Source organism: Motacilla alba, chromosome 18 (genome assembly GCF_015832195.1).
Source record: "Motacilla alba alba isolate MOTALB_02 chromosome 18, Motacilla_alba_V1.0_pri, whole genome shotgun sequence".
NCBI classification, from domain to species: domain Eukaryota; kingdom Metazoa; phylum Chordata; class Aves; order Passeriformes; family Motacillidae; genus Motacilla; species Motacilla alba.
Genome location: NC_052033.1, coordinates 11,697,309 through 11,712,746, shown reverse-complemented (window position 1 = coordinate 11,712,746; position 15,438 = coordinate 11,697,309). Strand labels below are relative to the sequence as shown.

Sequence of the window (15,438 nt, the reverse complement as noted above, 5' to 3'; positions counted from 1 at the left end):
CTCGACGTTCTGTGGCCTGTTGCAAAGAGGTTTTGGATGGGGCAAATCAGGGGCACAGACAAACCAACCTGGAGAGCAAACACCCACCTTTAACTGGCGCCTGACTTTTTCTATAAATAATTTCCAGCAGTTTTCCTTTGTATCCTCCAGTCCAAGGGACTTTACTTGAGGCCTCATGGACCCGATGATGGTTTCCAGGTCATTATCCTGAAACAGGCCCGGCACCTCCCCAGACGCCAAGAAATCGTTGATCACAACCAGGAATGATTCTTCAGCCACCTGGGAGTCTGTCATCAGGAACACGCCGGGGATGTTCTTCACAGCTGCTTTGATGTACTGGGAGGCAAGGTCCAGCTGGGACAGAGGGAAACTGTCACCCCCAGTTCAGCCCCCACGGGGTGCTCTGCAAAGTGGCCAGTTTGGAGCAGCCCTGGGCTGCCCTGGAGCTGGAAGGGACCCTTCGGGAAGGAGGCTTTGGGAAGGAGCTGGTGCCAGGTGCTCTGCCCAGGCACAGGTCCAGCACCAGGGCTGCCCACACCAGCACCCCCGGTGTCACCAGTGGCTCCTGCCCATGCCTGGCTGGGGAAGCACTGCGGCCCCTTGGGGCAGGACTCAGGGGTGTCACCTGTGGATCCTCGCGTGCAAACGCAGTGTCACAAGGAGAGCAGAGCCTCGTGAGCCCCCCCAGGCACCGTCACTGCAGGTGCAGGACCCATCCCCAGGCAGGTGGAACTGAGCCAGGGTCCAAACTGCTCCTACCTTCAGGTCTGGGATGCCATAGCCCTTCCTCAGCGTGATCTGGAACACGCTCAGGTTGCTGATGTGAGCTGCCAGCCGAGCCAGGCTCTGCTTCCCGCTGCCTCCCACGCCCACCAGCAGCGCGTTGCCCCGAGGAGACTCCAGGATCCGGCTAATTCTGCAAATGTGAGACACTGCGTCTTCGAAGAGCACCTGAAGAAAACAGGAGGGGAAGGTTTGGTGTTCTGGGTCAGGGCAGAAAGGGCAGTGAGTGCCCCATGATGCACCAACCCAACCAAGCAGTGCCGTGCTGCAGTCCCATCTTTTCGGGGCAGGCCTGCCTGCCACAGGCACTCACCAGATTCATCGCTGCGTTCACCTCATTGTAGCTGTCCAGGGCTTCCCTGAGCAGGTCACTCAGAGATGCCCAGCTTGTCACTGGCATGTACTTGGACTCATCCATGCCCTGGGCAAAGTGGCAGTAGATGTTGGGCTTGGCGAACATCAGGTCCTCATTGAGCTCCTGCGAGAGGCAATTCCAGCTGTGGGGCTCAGCTGTGGGGCACCTGGAGACACCACTGGGCTGGAGCACAGCTTACTTTCCAGCACAACTCACTTGAAAGGTGGCTTTGCAGATGTCGGTCATCACCTTCTTGAAGCTGTACTGATCCTCTTCATCGACAAGCTTGTCTCCATACACCCTCTCTGCTTCGTGGAGCCAGAGGCGCACCAGGTCCACGGGGGTTTTCAGGCATTCAGGGGTGGAGAAGAGCAGCCCCTGACAAAGAAATCCCGCAGCCCTTAGGGTAATTTTAGTGCTGCTCAGAGCTGATTGCAAAGGTTTGCTCTGGGAGAGGCCAAGGCCCTTTTCAGGGACATGGTATGCTGCAAGGATGTGGGATCAGGAAGGGGAGGGGCACGGATGGTTTAGAAGAAACAGCTCTCCCATACCTGGAATATGTTGGAGAGGTCCCGCAGGTTGAAGATGTAGTGGAACTTGATGGCCGTTGGCAGAAAGTTGGTGGCAACCTTCTGGTGCAGGGCTGTTGGCAGGACAGGGCGGTGAGCAGGCTCCGGGTCCCCAGGGAGCCCCGAGCAGTGCATCCCCGGGGGCTCGTCCCACCCCGGTGTGGCAAAGGCTCACCCAGCGCTGCTGCCACCAGCTTGGGCTGCATCTTCTGCAGAGGCGTGGGCATGCTGTGCCGGGCCAGGTGCTGCTGCAGGATGGTGCCGTACACGGTGTGCAGGGCCTCGCGGCTGGGGAAGCACACGGCGAGCACGCAGAAGTGGCGCTGCAGAAAGGGGCAGAAATGGACGTGGGCTGATGCAGCCGGCTGGCACTGCCGGGTCCCCTGCCCCGCTCCACCCTCTGGTGCCTGGAGGGTGAACGTGCCAGGCAGAGCCCCAGGCCCGCGCACCTGCAGCCGTGGGTCGATGGTGAAGGACCCCGCGGTCGGGTTCATGCAGGCCACGTACTGGCAGTTGCGAATGTCCTTCAGGGTCAGTTTGTTCCTGTCATACCTGTGCGGGGACCAGCACCGTGACGCTTTCCCCAGGGATGGGGACAGGTTCCCCCCATCATGCCGTGCCCCCCCAGCACCCACCAGTGCCCGTGGTCCAGGTGCTGCCGAATAAGCGTGTGCGGTGCCACAGTGCCATACTTGTCCACCTCTGGCATGTTCATGTCATCGATGAAGTAGATCAGCCTTTTGGTGCCAGGTGGGCCAAAAACTCTCCCTGATTTCTTCTCCAGGGGTTTCTCAAGGACGGCTGCGGCGAGAGGAGTAGGTGGGTGGGGGTCAGCACTGCAGCACCCTGCAGCCCAGCCCAGTGTGGGGCCAGCTGCTGGCTCTGCGAGCCTTACCCTGCAGCATGGCCGAGGTTGTGTAGAAGTTGAGGGGCACAGATTGCACCAGATATTCATCTGTGCCGAGTGCTTCCAGCTTGTCCCACATCAGGACTGACTTTCCCGTCCCTGCGTTCCCCACCAGCATCACCGGCCGCTGCTTCTCCATCAGCAGGTCCATGAAGTAGCGCAGGCGAATGGTCTCTGTGGTGTGCACCACGGCAGCCTGGGGAGAGCCTCTGTCAGTCCCTGCACTGCCCTGGCACTGGCACAGGCAGGATCCTCTGTCGGGGCAGCGTGCCAGAGCCCTGCACAGCGCTCCTGGCAGCTCCAACAGATGGTGCTCTCTGCAGGCAAACCTGGTCCCTCTAAAGCAACACATCTTGTGTTCTCTGTTGTTCCAAAGACTCTCTGACCAAACCCAAGTTATTACACAGAACACGGACAGCTCCTGAAACCACCACACAGCCACAGCTCCTTGCCCTTTTCCCTGGCAGCTTAGATAACCCCCCAAGATGCCACCGTAGGAAACACAAATGGAGTGCTAAAGGACATTTTGCACTCAGGCAATAGTCACAGCTATTTTGCGAGACTCTCTGAAGCTGCAGGTTAATCTGAAGGTAAAGGAGACATGGAACTCACAGCCCTTGCTTGAGGCTTCTGTGGGGTAAAGAGAACCACTGGAAGCCATTGGGTTTGATGGGTGCTTCCAGAGTGAATCCTGGTGATGCTCCACGCATTGCTGAGGGGAAGTGAAGTCAAACAAACCAGATAAACACAGCGCTTGTGGGAAATACCTGTAAGGGGATGTCGGGGTCAAGCTCGAACGCTGGCACTCTTTCATCCCAGGGATTGAATGTCTTCGTTTGTGGATGAATGTAATAGTCAAAAACTGTCCCCTGATTGGGAAACTTGATGGCTTTAAATTCCGACAGCCACCACTTGCTGAACTGCTGGCGGTGATCCACCAGCTGGAGGACAAAACAGAGACACTCAGACCCCAGCCACATGATGGGATGCAGAGCAGGGTGGCAGGTGCTGGGCAGTCCCTCGGCTGTACCTGGTCCTGGAACAAGGCCCCACCAAAGGCCCAGATGCAGGCAAAGACGAAGAAGAGCTCGTATTGCTCCCGGGGTGAGTCTGGTGGGACATTCTTCGGTGTCAGGAAACATTCTAGCAGGGACAGAACTGTCTGTATGGCCGTGACATCAGGAACAGGGGTGATTGTCTTGAACTCAGATTTGAGCTTCTCCAGGCATGGTGGCAGGTACTTGTCAAAAAGGATCATCAGAGCGGCCTTCTCAGACTTCACTTCCCTTGTCTCAATCCAGCTGGCCACAATGCTGTGGGAGAGACAAACAGGGCTGCAGCAAGTATCCCATCCCATCCTGTCCCATCCCGTCCCATCCCATCCCATCCCATCTATCCCATCCCATCCCATCCCATCCCGTCCCGTCCCGTCCCCTCCCCTCCCGTCCCGTCCCATCCCATCCCATCCCATCCATCCCATCCCATCCCATCCCATCCCATCCCATCCCATCCCATCCCATCCCATCCCATCCCATCCCATCCCATCCCATCCCGTCCCATCCCGTCCCATCCATCCCATCCCATCCCATCCCATCCCATCCCATCCCATCCCATCCCATCCCATCCCATCCCATCCCATCCCATCCCATCCATCCCATCCCATCCCATCCCATCCCGTCCCATCCCGTCCCATCCATCCATCCCATCCATCCCATCCCATCCCATCCCATCCCATCCCATCCCATCCCATCCCATCCCATCCCATCCCATCCCATCCCATCCCATCCCATCCCATCCCATCCCATCCCATCCGTCCCATCCCATCCCATCCCACCCCATCCTTTTCCCTGCCCAGCTCACGGGCTCCAGCCCAGGTCTGTGGGGTTGATGTAGAGGATTCCAGCCCGGGACACGGTGGCCGGCGTGGCCGTCCGCAGGTGGCTGATCTCGAAGATGAGCCTCATGGTGGGAGTGAGGGGGATGCGCTCGTTGCTGGCCAGGGTGAGAACCTGGGGGAAGTGGCTCGTTGTGGGGCATGTCTGGAGTTGGTGCCCCCGAGATCACAAACGAGCAAACCCCCCGGGGTGTGAGGGCACCGACCTTGTTGTCATCCATGACTGTGTTCAAGGACTCGATCCACATTGGATCAATGTCTCCATCAAGGATGATCCACTTGGGCCCATCGTGCGTGATGTTGGCCAGGTCACGCATCGCGGTGGAGAACAGACCTGCCCCACAGAGAGGCTCGGGTTGCTCCTCTCCACGCACAGCCATTTGCTGGAGGACGCGTGGGATTGGTGCTCCCATGAAACACATTCCTTCTCCCTCCCACTCCAGGAAAGAGCCCCAAGGAAAAGTCTTCCCATTGCATCTCACATCCCATAAACTGAGCTCCCAGCACTGGTGTCTCACCATCCTTCCATTCCCGTGTGGCTGGATGAATGATCCCAAACAGCTCATCGCAGGTCACAGCCTTGGGGTCCAGGTCCATGGTGACTGGCCTCCTCTTCAGCGTTTTGTACGTCTTGTTGAGCGACTTCAGCACCTGTGCAGAGAGCACGGTGCAGCCACAGGTGCTGAGCCCAGCGGGGCAAACACAGCCTCCAGCAGCCTCTGCTGGGCTCCTGGAGCCCTGCTCCCAGCTGGGCTGCTTCTGGGAGAGCCCCGAGCTCCCTGTGCAGAGCCAGCTCCTGGACAGGGCATTGTGTGAGCCCAGGCCCTGCCAGCCAGCCCTGTCTGCCATCCTGCCGGCACCACAGCATGCCCGGGATCAATCCTGAGAGCCCACCCCTGTCTGCTCTGCCCGGGGTGTCTCGGGCAGCCCCTGGGCTCTGCATCCCAAACCTGCTCAGCTGCAGGGGCTGACACCCAGGGCCTGGGGGCCATGGCTGCACTGCCGTCCTCTGCCCAAACACTGCTCTGCCAGGGCTGGCGTCTGCACAGCCCTCACCAAGAAGCCGTGGGAGGCCACGGGATGTGCTTGGCCGAGGCCAGAGGGGCCCCATGTCCTCGGGATGGTTTGGCCCTACCTGGGACTTGCCGCAGCCGGCGTTGCCCACGACGAAGACGGAGTGTCGCACTTGGAGCAGCTCCTCCAGCTGCACCACCTTCAGCACAAAGTTCTCCTCTGCCTGCAGCTTCAGCTCCAGCACGGACTCACGGATCACCTGGGAGGGAGAGCAGGCACTGACCACCAGCTGCCTTGGAAAGGCCCTGGAGGTGAGCTGGCTGCTCCCAGGAGCGCTGGATCAGCCTCTGGATCCTGCCAGGACTGGGACATCTCTGGCAATGGGCTGTGCTTGGGCTTGCACCTTCTCAAAATTGAGGTCCCTCTTCCTGGGAACGTCCAGTGCTGGAAACAGGTCTCCAATCAGCCCCAAGAACACAGGCAAGTCATCTGTCACGATCTTGGGGATGTTGAAGTCTCGTAAAGCTCTCATCAGGACCTGGTCCTCTGCAGAGCCGGGGTCCCCCCTCTTTAAGGAGCCTGCCACCACCAGCACGGACTTGATGGCCCGCAGCCCCCAGTCGTAGTGGTCCTGTGACAGGAAGCAGACAATCACCATTTCACTTTGGTGAGGGAGAACTGCTCCAAAGAGCACTGCAGAGGAACACCCTGTCCTTCAGCCCCAGCCAGGCCATCCACAGGGCACCCACGGGGCTGGACCTAAACTGAGCTTATCTACAGGAGAAGCCTCTGTCAGTCATGGGGGTGGTTTGAACTGGGAATCTGACTTCCTTCTTGGAGGCACGTTTATAGTGTGAATCACCTCTTTTGAGATGAATGATATCTGAATGCTCTTGCCTTAACTGGCCTAATTCTAATTCCAATTCCATGCTATTCTGCTTTTGGTCTTCTTGATTCCTTCCTGAAGGCAGGAAGGTGCCATATGATGCCCTGGTAGAAGTGGATCTTGTCCAGCCATAGACCCGAGCTGTGCAGAACTGTCACTCCGTGTGTCCCCACCAGCAATGCCACCACAGTGTGTCAGCTTTGAGGATCACATGGACTCTTTCCTCTCCCAGCCAGCACTGTGTGATACTGTTAATTACCTGTTTCGACAGCAGCTCTTTGCAGAGCGTGTAGAGAGTGATGAACTTTCTTGCCAGGAGCCTGGCATCGAGGAATCCCTCTGCCACAAGCATGATTTCGCAGATCAGTTCAAAATCGGGGACCACCATAGCGCAGGGTCTAGAGAGGAGCAGCTGCAGTTGTCAGGGCTGCTTACCAGGTCCTTACCCTCCCACAGCTCCCAGGCTTTGCCCCACGTTTCCAGTGTGATGAACAGTCAGCTGCTGCAGTTACACCTGCTGGGGTCTCCGGCCCAGACTCCCTCTCCATGCAGGGCTCCCGTCCCACCAGACTGGGGCACACCAGCCCTTCTGCAGTCACAGGCTGAGTTTCACCAAGGACAGGGGTCCCACAGCATCTCCGTGCCTCCCCTTCCAGTGCTTCACCACCTTCTTGACAACTCTCTATTGGATTTTAGTTGAGGGTGGCAACCCACCCCAGCATGCTCTCCCCTCGCTGGGCAGCCCAGCTCACCCCGCCTGGCCACCTCTGGGGAGTGACAGGACTGTCCCCTGGTGCCCGGGCTCCCTCACACCAGGGCGCAGGGTGTCACGGGTGTGGCACAGGAGTGCCAGCGCGGAGGGAGGTGCTGCAGTGACTCTGACCCACCTGAACAGAGCTTTCAGGTTCTCGGGCAGCTCGGTGCGCCCGGCGTAACCAGGGTTCATGGTGATGAAGATCCCGACCGACGGCACCAGGGAGATGGTCTCCCCAAGGAAGTTGAACTTTTTCTTCTTGGCACGGATTGCATCCTGAATACATTTTACCTGCCAGGTGAGCAGAGGTGTTGGCTCCCTGCCCAGTGCCCTGGCTGGCCCTGACTGCTCCCCAAGGTGAGCCTGAGGGTTTGGCTGTGCCAGGAATAATATTGAGGTCTTGCTGAAGCTGAAGCAGCAGGAGAGCTGGCCTTAAACCAGCTCCCTCCTAATCCCCCCAACTCCCTGTCCAGGTGATGGCAGAGCCGGGGGGTGACAGGTCACCAGGATGGACCCAGTTGGACCGTGAGGTTTAACTGTGCCCAAATCCCCTGCACTGCTGGGATTCCACCCCCCACCCTGTGTCCAAACAGGACACAGTGGAGAGAACAGTGGCAAACTGTCCCGTGAGTCAGGTTTAACTGGGGCAGCATGCAGGACGTGAGCTGGGAAGTCTCTCTGGCACGCAGTGCCACTGTGTTGTGGGGACAGCACGCACCTGCACCGCAATGACAGACAGGACCTCCACCAAAATGCGATTGAACTCGTCAAAGCAGCCCCAGGCGCCGGTCTGGGCAAGTCCTTTGTAGATGTTCCCACAGGACTGGAGAGAAACAGAGCAGTGGGACAGGGCTCAGGCACTGTGGTCCCTCACAGCAGCTGCAGTGGGGGATTTGGTGACAAAACTCGAGAGCTGAGAGCTGCTCGTGCCTTGCAGACTGTGCTCTTCCTGAGGGAAATTCCCCACAGGGATAAAGCCCCCGTGCCGAGGCTCCCCTGGGCTCCCACCGACCCAAACACAGGGTCCCTTGTCTGGGACACCCATGGTTCTCCCCTCGGTGCCCCCACCCTGTTGCCCGTGCCCTACCTTGTAGTCCATCTGCTCGGAGCAGTTGAACACGTAGACCATCATGCCCACGGCCCGGCCCAGGTCCTTGGTGGTCTCGGTCTTGCCGGTGCCCGCAGGGCCGGCGGGGGCTCCCCCCATGTAGAGGTGGAGGGACTGTGTCAGGGTGATGTAGCACCTGTGCAGGAGGGCTGGCGCTCAGCGGGGCCGTGGCACGGCGCGGTGCCGGGGCGGTGCCGGGGCGGTGCCGGGGCGGTGCCGGGGCGGTGCCGGGGCGGTGCCAGGTCCTCACCTGTCGGTCAGGGGGGTGATGACCAGCCGGGGCGTGTTCCCCAGGTACTCGTAGGCGTACTGGAGCTGGGCGTCGCAGATGTTGGCGAAGCAGTGCTTCTCCCCGTCGTCCCAGCGGTGCCGCAGCTGCGACTGCCAGGCAAACGCCTGGGAGGTCTCCACCTGCGGAGCAGCTGGCTGTGGGGCGGGCGGGCGCTGGCACTGCCCACCACTGCCAGGACAGTGGGCAAAGGGTCCCAGGGCCGTGCTGGGGTGGGTGAGGACCATCCCTCCTCACAGCCCAGCCCAGTCCACACCCACCAGCAGAGGTGCCCGGCCTGAAGGGAGTGGAACGACAGGAAACCTGTGCTCCAGAGGTCTGAGGGATGCTGCACCAAAAATTCCTTCTGGTACCAAATACCTTTGTTTGGATCATTTTGCCCACAACGTCCCTTGCATGGACATCAATAGTACAGATGGTCATGATCTTCATTCTGTCTCCAGCACTCAGGTCCCCAAGGAGCAGGGAAATCAGGGCGTTCAGCCGAGCGATCTGGGGAAGGACAGAAATAATGGCATGGAGATGATGCCCTCGTTTGCCCACCTCCTAGCGACCCCTGGCCTGGCAGAGAGGCTCGGGCCAGCTCCAGGTCGGGTACAGAAGACGCCAACCTGCTTTTTGTTATAATCCTTCAGGGCATTCTCATAACCTTTCTCCAGACTCGCAAAGGCAACTCCAACCTCTGAGGTCCAGGCGATCTGGGTGCACGTGAGAGCGATCTGCGGCAAACCATGGGGAAAACACGGCGTGAAGAGGAACCTGCTGTGGCCCAGGGAGGGCCCCTTGCCTCCGCGGCTCTCTGGCTCCTCATCCTGCCCCTCTCCGAGCCGGCTCAGCCTGGCCCCGTGCAGCAGCACCCACCTGTGCTGGGTAGTCAAACACCCACTCCTCCCGTGGCTTGTCCTCGTAGGTGCCCAGGGCCTGGGGCATGAGGTTTCGCAGAGTGGAGCGCATGCGCTCCAGCAGCCGGTTCAGCCAAACCTCCACCTGCAGGGTCACACCCGCAGGGCTGAGCCAGCAGCTCCACCCGGGCTGCACAGCTCTCCCTGCACAGAGAGCCCGGTGCCGGTCCCACAGGGCTCGTCCCGCGGGGTGTGATCAGGGCTGGTCTGAGGGCAAGCAGGGGAAGCACCCTGCAGCCCCCGAGGGACGGTGAGGCTGAGCAGGTTCACACCGCTGTGCTGCTCTGCACCTACAACGCAGGTGCCATTTCTAGGGCTTCTGGCCAAAAATCTTTGTAATTGCGTTTTTATACTCCTGCCAGGCTGTTAGAGCACAACCAGCCAAAGGCTCATCCCCATCCTGAACCTGCCCCCCTCCCCAGCCTCCACGAAGCTCAGCTGACCTGGCCAGACAGGTCACAGTCTGCATCGAAGTGCATGTACTCCCCGTCCCGGCTGAACATCCCCTGGGCCACCTTCCGAGGCTTTTTGTCCGAGTCCTCCTGGAACTTCAGCTTGGCCAAGCTGTCAAACAGCTTCGTCAAGTGCCGGGACACCTGAGAGCAGAGGCACAGCCACCGTCAGGACCCCGTCATGTGCAGAGGGGTGATCAGCAATTGGATCTACCCCTGAGCCCTCCCTGGGCACTGCACCCCCAGGAAGGAGGGTCAGGGATGGTGCTCTGCCCATAGGAGTGAAAAATGTTCTAAAACTGCTCAAACAAGTGCAGGGAAATGGCACAGGACTCAGCCCCATGCTCGCACACAGCCTATACCTCAAGGGGCTCGGTCCCCTTGGATAAAATATCCAGTAGGTCCGCAGAGGAGACAAAGTAGAACCGGGGAAAAGCCAGTCTTTTGGTCTCCAGGTATTCAGCCAAGGCCTTCTCACAGACCGCCAGCCTGGCAGCAAACAGAAAAACCTGCATTAACCCCCATATTTCGGCTTTACCCTTTGCTCAGTCCTTGCCTTGCTGATGCTTTGGAGGAACCAACCCCTTCCTTTGGCCTCCCAAATGCCTCACCAGGATCGCTGGATCCTTACCTGTCCTGCAGCGCTTCCAGCTTGGTGTGCAGCCCGGGCTTGTTGGTGCATTCGATCACGTTGGGAGTTTGTACTGCATCAGCCATCAGCTCCTGAAGAGGAAAAACACTTCAGCCACCCCGAAGTGGCAGAGAGCTGCAGGGAAAAGGAGAGGGGGAATGGGCTCCGCACTCGGAAATCCTCGTCAATGGTATCAAATTTCTTTGACTCCTCTGGCAGTTGACTTCGTGTGTCTTCGGATGCTATGAAGATTGTTTCCAGGTGACTCCACTTCCTCTGTACCTCAAACCAGGTGTTGATAACAGTGTCAGTGGTTGACAGCTTCTGCTGCCAGTCCTGTGCCCTCTGAAGGAAGAAGGCTCGGTACTTGGATGCCAACACGTTCTGCAGCTGCATTTGGTTGTCCTCCAGCGTCTCAATGAGCACCTCATCCGTCTTGAGCAGCGGGAGCTGGGTCCTGCCGTGGGGCTCGTACTCAAACTCCATTGAAGCCCAAGTAGTGTCCAGGGCATTCAGCACCTGTGGTTGGGGCAGGAGGGCGGGCTGGGTGCCGTGGCGCTGGGCACAGCCCCTGGGGGCAAGCAGGGGGACGGAGGAGCGCCGGCTCCAGGGCCCCACAAGCTCTGCGTGCTCCCTGTGGACTCCAGCCCCAGGAACCGGAGCACGAGGCCTCGGCAGCCACGGAGTCACACTGGCACAGGGGTCCAGCAAAGCAGGGGAGGAGCTGAGCCCCGTTTACCTTCTCCATGCCCGCCTCCTTTGTCGCTTTGTCCACAATGCCGCGAACCTCCTCCTCAAACTTGTGTAGGTTGAGCTGCAGCAGGTCCGCGAGGGTGGTGTTCTCGGACATGGTGAATTCCACCTGGAGCAGAACCGGCGTGGTCGGGCCGTGGGCTCCCCCCGCAGAGAGGCAGCCCAGCAGCTCACCCAGACGAGCTCATCAACACCCACATTTACAGACCCCACACAGATATTTGCATGGGGCCAGATTTGAACCTAATGGCACCCTGCCCTTGCTGGGCGTGGATCCTGGGAGCCTCCTGGGCCGGGGGCTGGAGGCTCCTGGGCCAGGGAGGGGCAGGAGGGCTCGGGAGCACCTTGGCTGTCTGCACAAGCTCCTGCCAGTGCCGGTCCCTGATGGCTGGGTTCTGCAGCTCGCTCACGGCGCGCAGGGACGTTATCATGTTCTTCATGCTGCTGTCCAGCCCCGTGAACGCGTCCCAGCTCTTCACCTCCTTGTCCAAGCTACGGATGTCTTTAGCGAATTTCTTGCACTCAATATCCATATCCTCAACGTTAAGCTCTGCCCACTTGGTTGTCTTCCAGCTGGCGATGCTCATGTTCACCTGGACCCAGGACACATTTATACATTTCCACAACACGGGATTAGCAGGAGCATTCCTGCCCGGGAAGAGGAGCAGCACACCCAGTGCCTGCACGCCCTGTGCCCACCGGGGCCCCACTCATGCACACGCCGTGCACACCTGCTCTAAGGGTAACAACCTGCCCCACGTCTCATCCTCCCCCTGATGACAGTGAGCTCTCTGAGAAGCTGCAACAGCTCTGCACCTTTGGCTGGCAATGGCCAGCTGGCACCAGGTGCCTGTGCCAGGTGCCTGCACCAGGTGCCTGCCTGGGGTGCCCATGCCAGCCACGAGCAGCGTTGGGCGCTGTGCCCTGCTCCCAGAGCACAGCACATACCAGGGTGACCATGTCCCAGAGGTCCTTCAGCAGGCGCAGCTCCTTGCGACACGTTTTGAGCTGTTTGTACTCTGGCACCGACACCTCAAACAGCGCAGCTGAGGTGGCCAGGGCTGCCATTTCCTTCTCCAAGACTGTGATGCTCTTATGTTGCTGGATGGAGGAAAGGAAAAGGTGTCAGCCAGGGACTGTGTGCCAGGGCCATGTCTCTATTCCAGCAGGGGCTCCATCCCTGCCGCAGGTCCAGACCCTCCCTGTCAGCCTGGGAGCTGGAGCCAGAGCTGCAGCAGCTGCCCCTCCCCAGCATCCAGTGTCAGGGGTGGCCAGGCCGTGCCAGTGGGGACAGCAGTGTCCCCGGTGTCCTCCCCTTCCTTACCCTGTTCAGTGACTTGTAGGGCTCTGGTTCTGTGTACGAGAAAGGGGCATTTCCCTGGAAACTCTCCCTGAAGGCAAGCTGCTGGACCTGTGTGGGAGCGTGGGGCTCGTGAGGCAGCCAGGATCCGGCAGCTGGGAAGAGCAGCAGAGTCTTCCCAAAGCTGCCGAGGAGCCGCCTTCCCGCCCGCAGCCCCCGGCAGCACCTCAAAGTCCTGGCACTTGCTGCGGAGGATGGCGGCCTCGGCCGCCTGCAGGGGCGCCGCGTTTTCCGCCACCCGCAGGCACAGCTTCTTGTTGTTGTCCCAGCTCTCGGGCAGCTTCTGCAGAGGGCACCTCGGGGGGTCACCAGCCTGGCCCCAGTAAGCCCCTGCCCGGCCCCCCACACCCTAAGCAGCCCACCTGGAGCAGCAGGTGGATCTCCTCCGGCATCTTGTCCCCGTAAGTCTTGAGCAGTGCAACCGTCTCCTTCAAGGGCTCAAACATGACGTCAGTCGCCTCCTGCCTCTCCTTGACCCTCGCCAGGTGCCCCATCACTGCCACCAGCCCTTCGTAGTCTCCCTCCTCCAGAGGTTTACTCAAGCCAGCAGTGGACTCTTTGATGAAATCCTGCAGCTCCTCGAGACTGAGAGGACAGTGATGCTCACCGGGTGTCCTTGGGGCTTGGGGCTCACTCTGCAGGCCATGACCCCCCAGAAACTCACCCCTGAAGGTGCCTGGAACCTTCACCTGGAACCTGCACTTCCAGGGCTGTCTCCCTGGGCCAGGCCTTCCCTGGCACACAGTGGTGCCTGTGCCACAGCTTAGCCTGGCTTCAGTCACTGGGAGCACCCCTGCACCAGGGCTGACCTGGCCTTACCTGCTGGTGACGTGTTGGGCGAGGAACTGCCGGAGCACCACACTGTGGCCCTTGATGGCACGCAGCAGCGCCTGCTTGAAGGGGCGGCAGTTGCTCTGCAGCCACCCCCCGAACACCCTGGTTTCCTCAAACTCCAGCACCTCCTCATGCAGTGCCTCGAGCACGTCGATCTGGGGACAAGAACGGGTCACAGTCTGCGGCTGGCACCTCTCTGGGCGCCCAAGCACCCAGCACACCTCGAGGCACCCATCCCTCACCTCCTGCTGAAAGTGCGCGAGGGGCGGTACCCCAGGCGCCAGGGGCTCCTCTGGCGGTGGCGCTGCCTCCCCCTCTTCCTCAGTGTCCAAGGTGAGGAAGCGCTGCAGGAACTCCTCGGGGGTCTCCTTCCACAGGTGGGAGTGCTCCTCAAAGCTGGCGCTGAATTCTTCGCCTTCTGCCATGGTACTGACCACCAGCGACATCAGCTGCTCCCGCATCCCCAAGAGATCCGGCTGCTCCTCCAGCGCCGCCTGAAGGGACGGGCAGAGCTCGGGGACGGGCTGGGGACGCCGGCCACCCTCGCCCCCTTCCCGCTGAGCTGGGAGCTGCTGCCTGTGATGGACTCACCTTGTAACTGACCGCCCCCTCCAGCAGCCGTGGCATGGAGGCCGCCACCCCCTCCGTGTCGCTGAGCAGCCCCTCCACCAGCGCCAGGAAGCTGTCGCCGGCCCCCACCTCCAGCGAGGGCTGGTACTGCACCCGGCCCTCGGACAGCTCCATGCGCACCTCGAACAGCGGCGACACCTGGGCCTGGAACAGGACAGAGCCGGCCGTGGGGCTTCGTGTCCCACAGCCCTGCAGGCTGCAGGGAGCATGGGGACAGTTTGGCCACTGACCAGAGTGGCAGTGGGAGGTGGGACACTCCGAGCCCAATACCAGGACACCCAGTGCCACAAACCCAGCACCTACCTCGGGGTCCATGTTGGTGAGCAGCAGCTGCATGGATTTGTGAACGAGCCTGCAGAGCCCATCCAGCACGATTTTGTCGATGTATGCCACATAGCTCTGCCATATCCGTGAGGACACATCAGCCTTGAACATCTCTGCGTTCTCCTGCCACGAGAAAACCAGCCAGGAGTGAACACCCGGCAAAGGCATCGGCTCCTGACGCTGCTTCAAATCCTTCCTCACGCCCCCGTGAGCCATTCAGTGCTCCGGGGCCATGTCCCACCTTCACCATCCCCTGGATCTTCTCGCCCGTGCTCTCGATGACAGCGCGGCGCTGAGCCAAGGCGTTTTCTCTGCCATCGAGGTCCAGGAGCGCCGTTTCCTTGTTGTCCTTTCTTCCGAACAAGGGAGTGGCTGAACAGGCCTGCAGGGAGGAGAGAATGGGGCTGCTCTGCTGGGCCAGGGAAAGGACAGTCCCAGCTAGACGTGTCCCACAAAGATGCTTGTGAAGTGCCAGCAAACATTACCTCCATCAGCTGGGTGATGCTCTGCAGGTTCAGCTTCGCTCTCTGGACTCGTCTCTGCAGGTCGTGCAGGGTCTCCCTCATCTCCTGGATGTATTCCATGACGCCTGGGAGGGAAATGGGCACACGAGCATGTTGTGGACACACCCCCAGGGCAGTGGGAGGTCAGTTGGTGCTGGGGACCAGGGACCCCCAAAATGCACAAGGAGGATCAGGATCGCCAGCCTCGGATGGCCGAGGTGGGGGTTTGTACCTTCGTGGCTCCAGAACAGAGACTTCTCAGCACTGGCCAGACGGACGTCCAGGGCCTCCCGCTCCCTCGCCAGCAGGGGCTGCTCCACTGGCATCAGCAGCTGCTTCACCTGGGCCAACACACCCAGAGGTGAGCGCTTCACCTGGGCCAGCACACCCAGAGGTGAGCGCTTCACCTGGGCCAATACACCCACAGGTGAGCGCTTCACCTGGGCCAGCACACCCACAGGTGAGCACCGAGGAACAGGGTCCCCACCCC

At 60.3% G+C, this 15,438-nt stretch overlaps 1 protein-coding gene across 1 annotated transcript in view; it reads right to left on the bottom strand.

The window, feature by feature from the left end:
• Window positions 1-15,438, bottom strand: part of LOC119709475 (dynein heavy chain 17, axonemal-like) — a 27,767-nt gene extending 12,329 nt beyond the window's left edge. The window contains exons 1-42 of the mRNA XM_038157305.1: window positions 15,376-15,438; window positions 15,181-15,309; window positions 14,931-15,034; window positions 14,687-14,827; window positions 14,425-14,568; window positions 14,083-14,265; window positions 13,734-13,985; window positions 13,477-13,646; window positions 13,020-13,242; window positions 12,824-12,940; window positions 12,622-12,708; window positions 12,246-12,398; window positions 11,642-11,890; window positions 11,284-11,406; window positions 10,716-11,063; window positions 10,545-10,636; window positions 10,276-10,402; window positions 9,905-10,057; window positions 9,421-9,546; window positions 9,171-9,278; window positions 8,920-9,051; window positions 8,521-8,681; window positions 8,250-8,406; window positions 7,881-7,985; window positions 7,296-7,453; window positions 6,668-6,806; window positions 5,926-6,153; window positions 5,644-5,781; window positions 5,027-5,159; window positions 4,715-4,842; window positions 4,475-4,623; window positions 3,645-3,927; window positions 3,382-3,555; window positions 2,603-2,810; window positions 2,343-2,508; window positions 2,157-2,259; window positions 1,883-2,030; window positions 1,690-1,781; window positions 1,355-1,516; window positions 1,097-1,261; window positions 760-951; window positions 88-354 (exon numbers count right to left, since the gene is read on the bottom strand). Of these exons, the coding sequence (XP_038013233.1) occupies window positions 88-354; window positions 760-951; window positions 1,097-1,261; window positions 1,355-1,516; window positions 1,690-1,781; window positions 1,883-2,030; window positions 2,157-2,259; window positions 2,343-2,508; window positions 2,603-2,810; window positions 3,382-3,555; window positions 3,645-3,927; window positions 4,475-4,623; window positions 4,715-4,842; window positions 5,027-5,159; window positions 5,644-5,781; window positions 5,926-6,153; window positions 6,668-6,806; window positions 7,296-7,453; window positions 7,881-7,985; window positions 8,250-8,406; window positions 8,521-8,681; window positions 8,920-9,051; window positions 9,171-9,278; window positions 9,421-9,546; window positions 9,905-10,057; window positions 10,276-10,402; window positions 10,545-10,636; window positions 10,716-11,063; window positions 11,284-11,406; window positions 11,642-11,890; window positions 12,246-12,398; window positions 12,622-12,708; window positions 12,824-12,940; window positions 13,020-13,242; window positions 13,477-13,646; window positions 13,734-13,985; window positions 14,083-14,265; window positions 14,425-14,568; window positions 14,687-14,827; window positions 14,931-15,034; window positions 15,181-15,274 (6,582 nt within the window). The 5' untranslated portion in view covers window positions 15,275-15,309; window positions 15,376-15,438. The remainder of the gene's footprint in view (window positions 1-87; window positions 355-759; window positions 952-1,096; window positions 1,262-1,354; window positions 1,517-1,689; window positions 1,782-1,882; window positions 2,031-2,156; window positions 2,260-2,342; window positions 2,509-2,602; window positions 2,811-3,381; window positions 3,556-3,644; window positions 3,928-4,474; window positions 4,624-4,714; window positions 4,843-5,026; window positions 5,160-5,643; window positions 5,782-5,925; window positions 6,154-6,667; window positions 6,807-7,295; window positions 7,454-7,880; window positions 7,986-8,249; window positions 8,407-8,520; window positions 8,682-8,919; window positions 9,052-9,170; window positions 9,279-9,420; window positions 9,547-9,904; window positions 10,058-10,275; window positions 10,403-10,544; window positions 10,637-10,715; window positions 11,064-11,283; window positions 11,407-11,641; window positions 11,891-12,245; window positions 12,399-12,621; window positions 12,709-12,823; window positions 12,941-13,019; window positions 13,243-13,476; window positions 13,647-13,733; window positions 13,986-14,082; window positions 14,266-14,424; window positions 14,569-14,686; window positions 14,828-14,930; window positions 15,035-15,180; window positions 15,310-15,375) is intronic.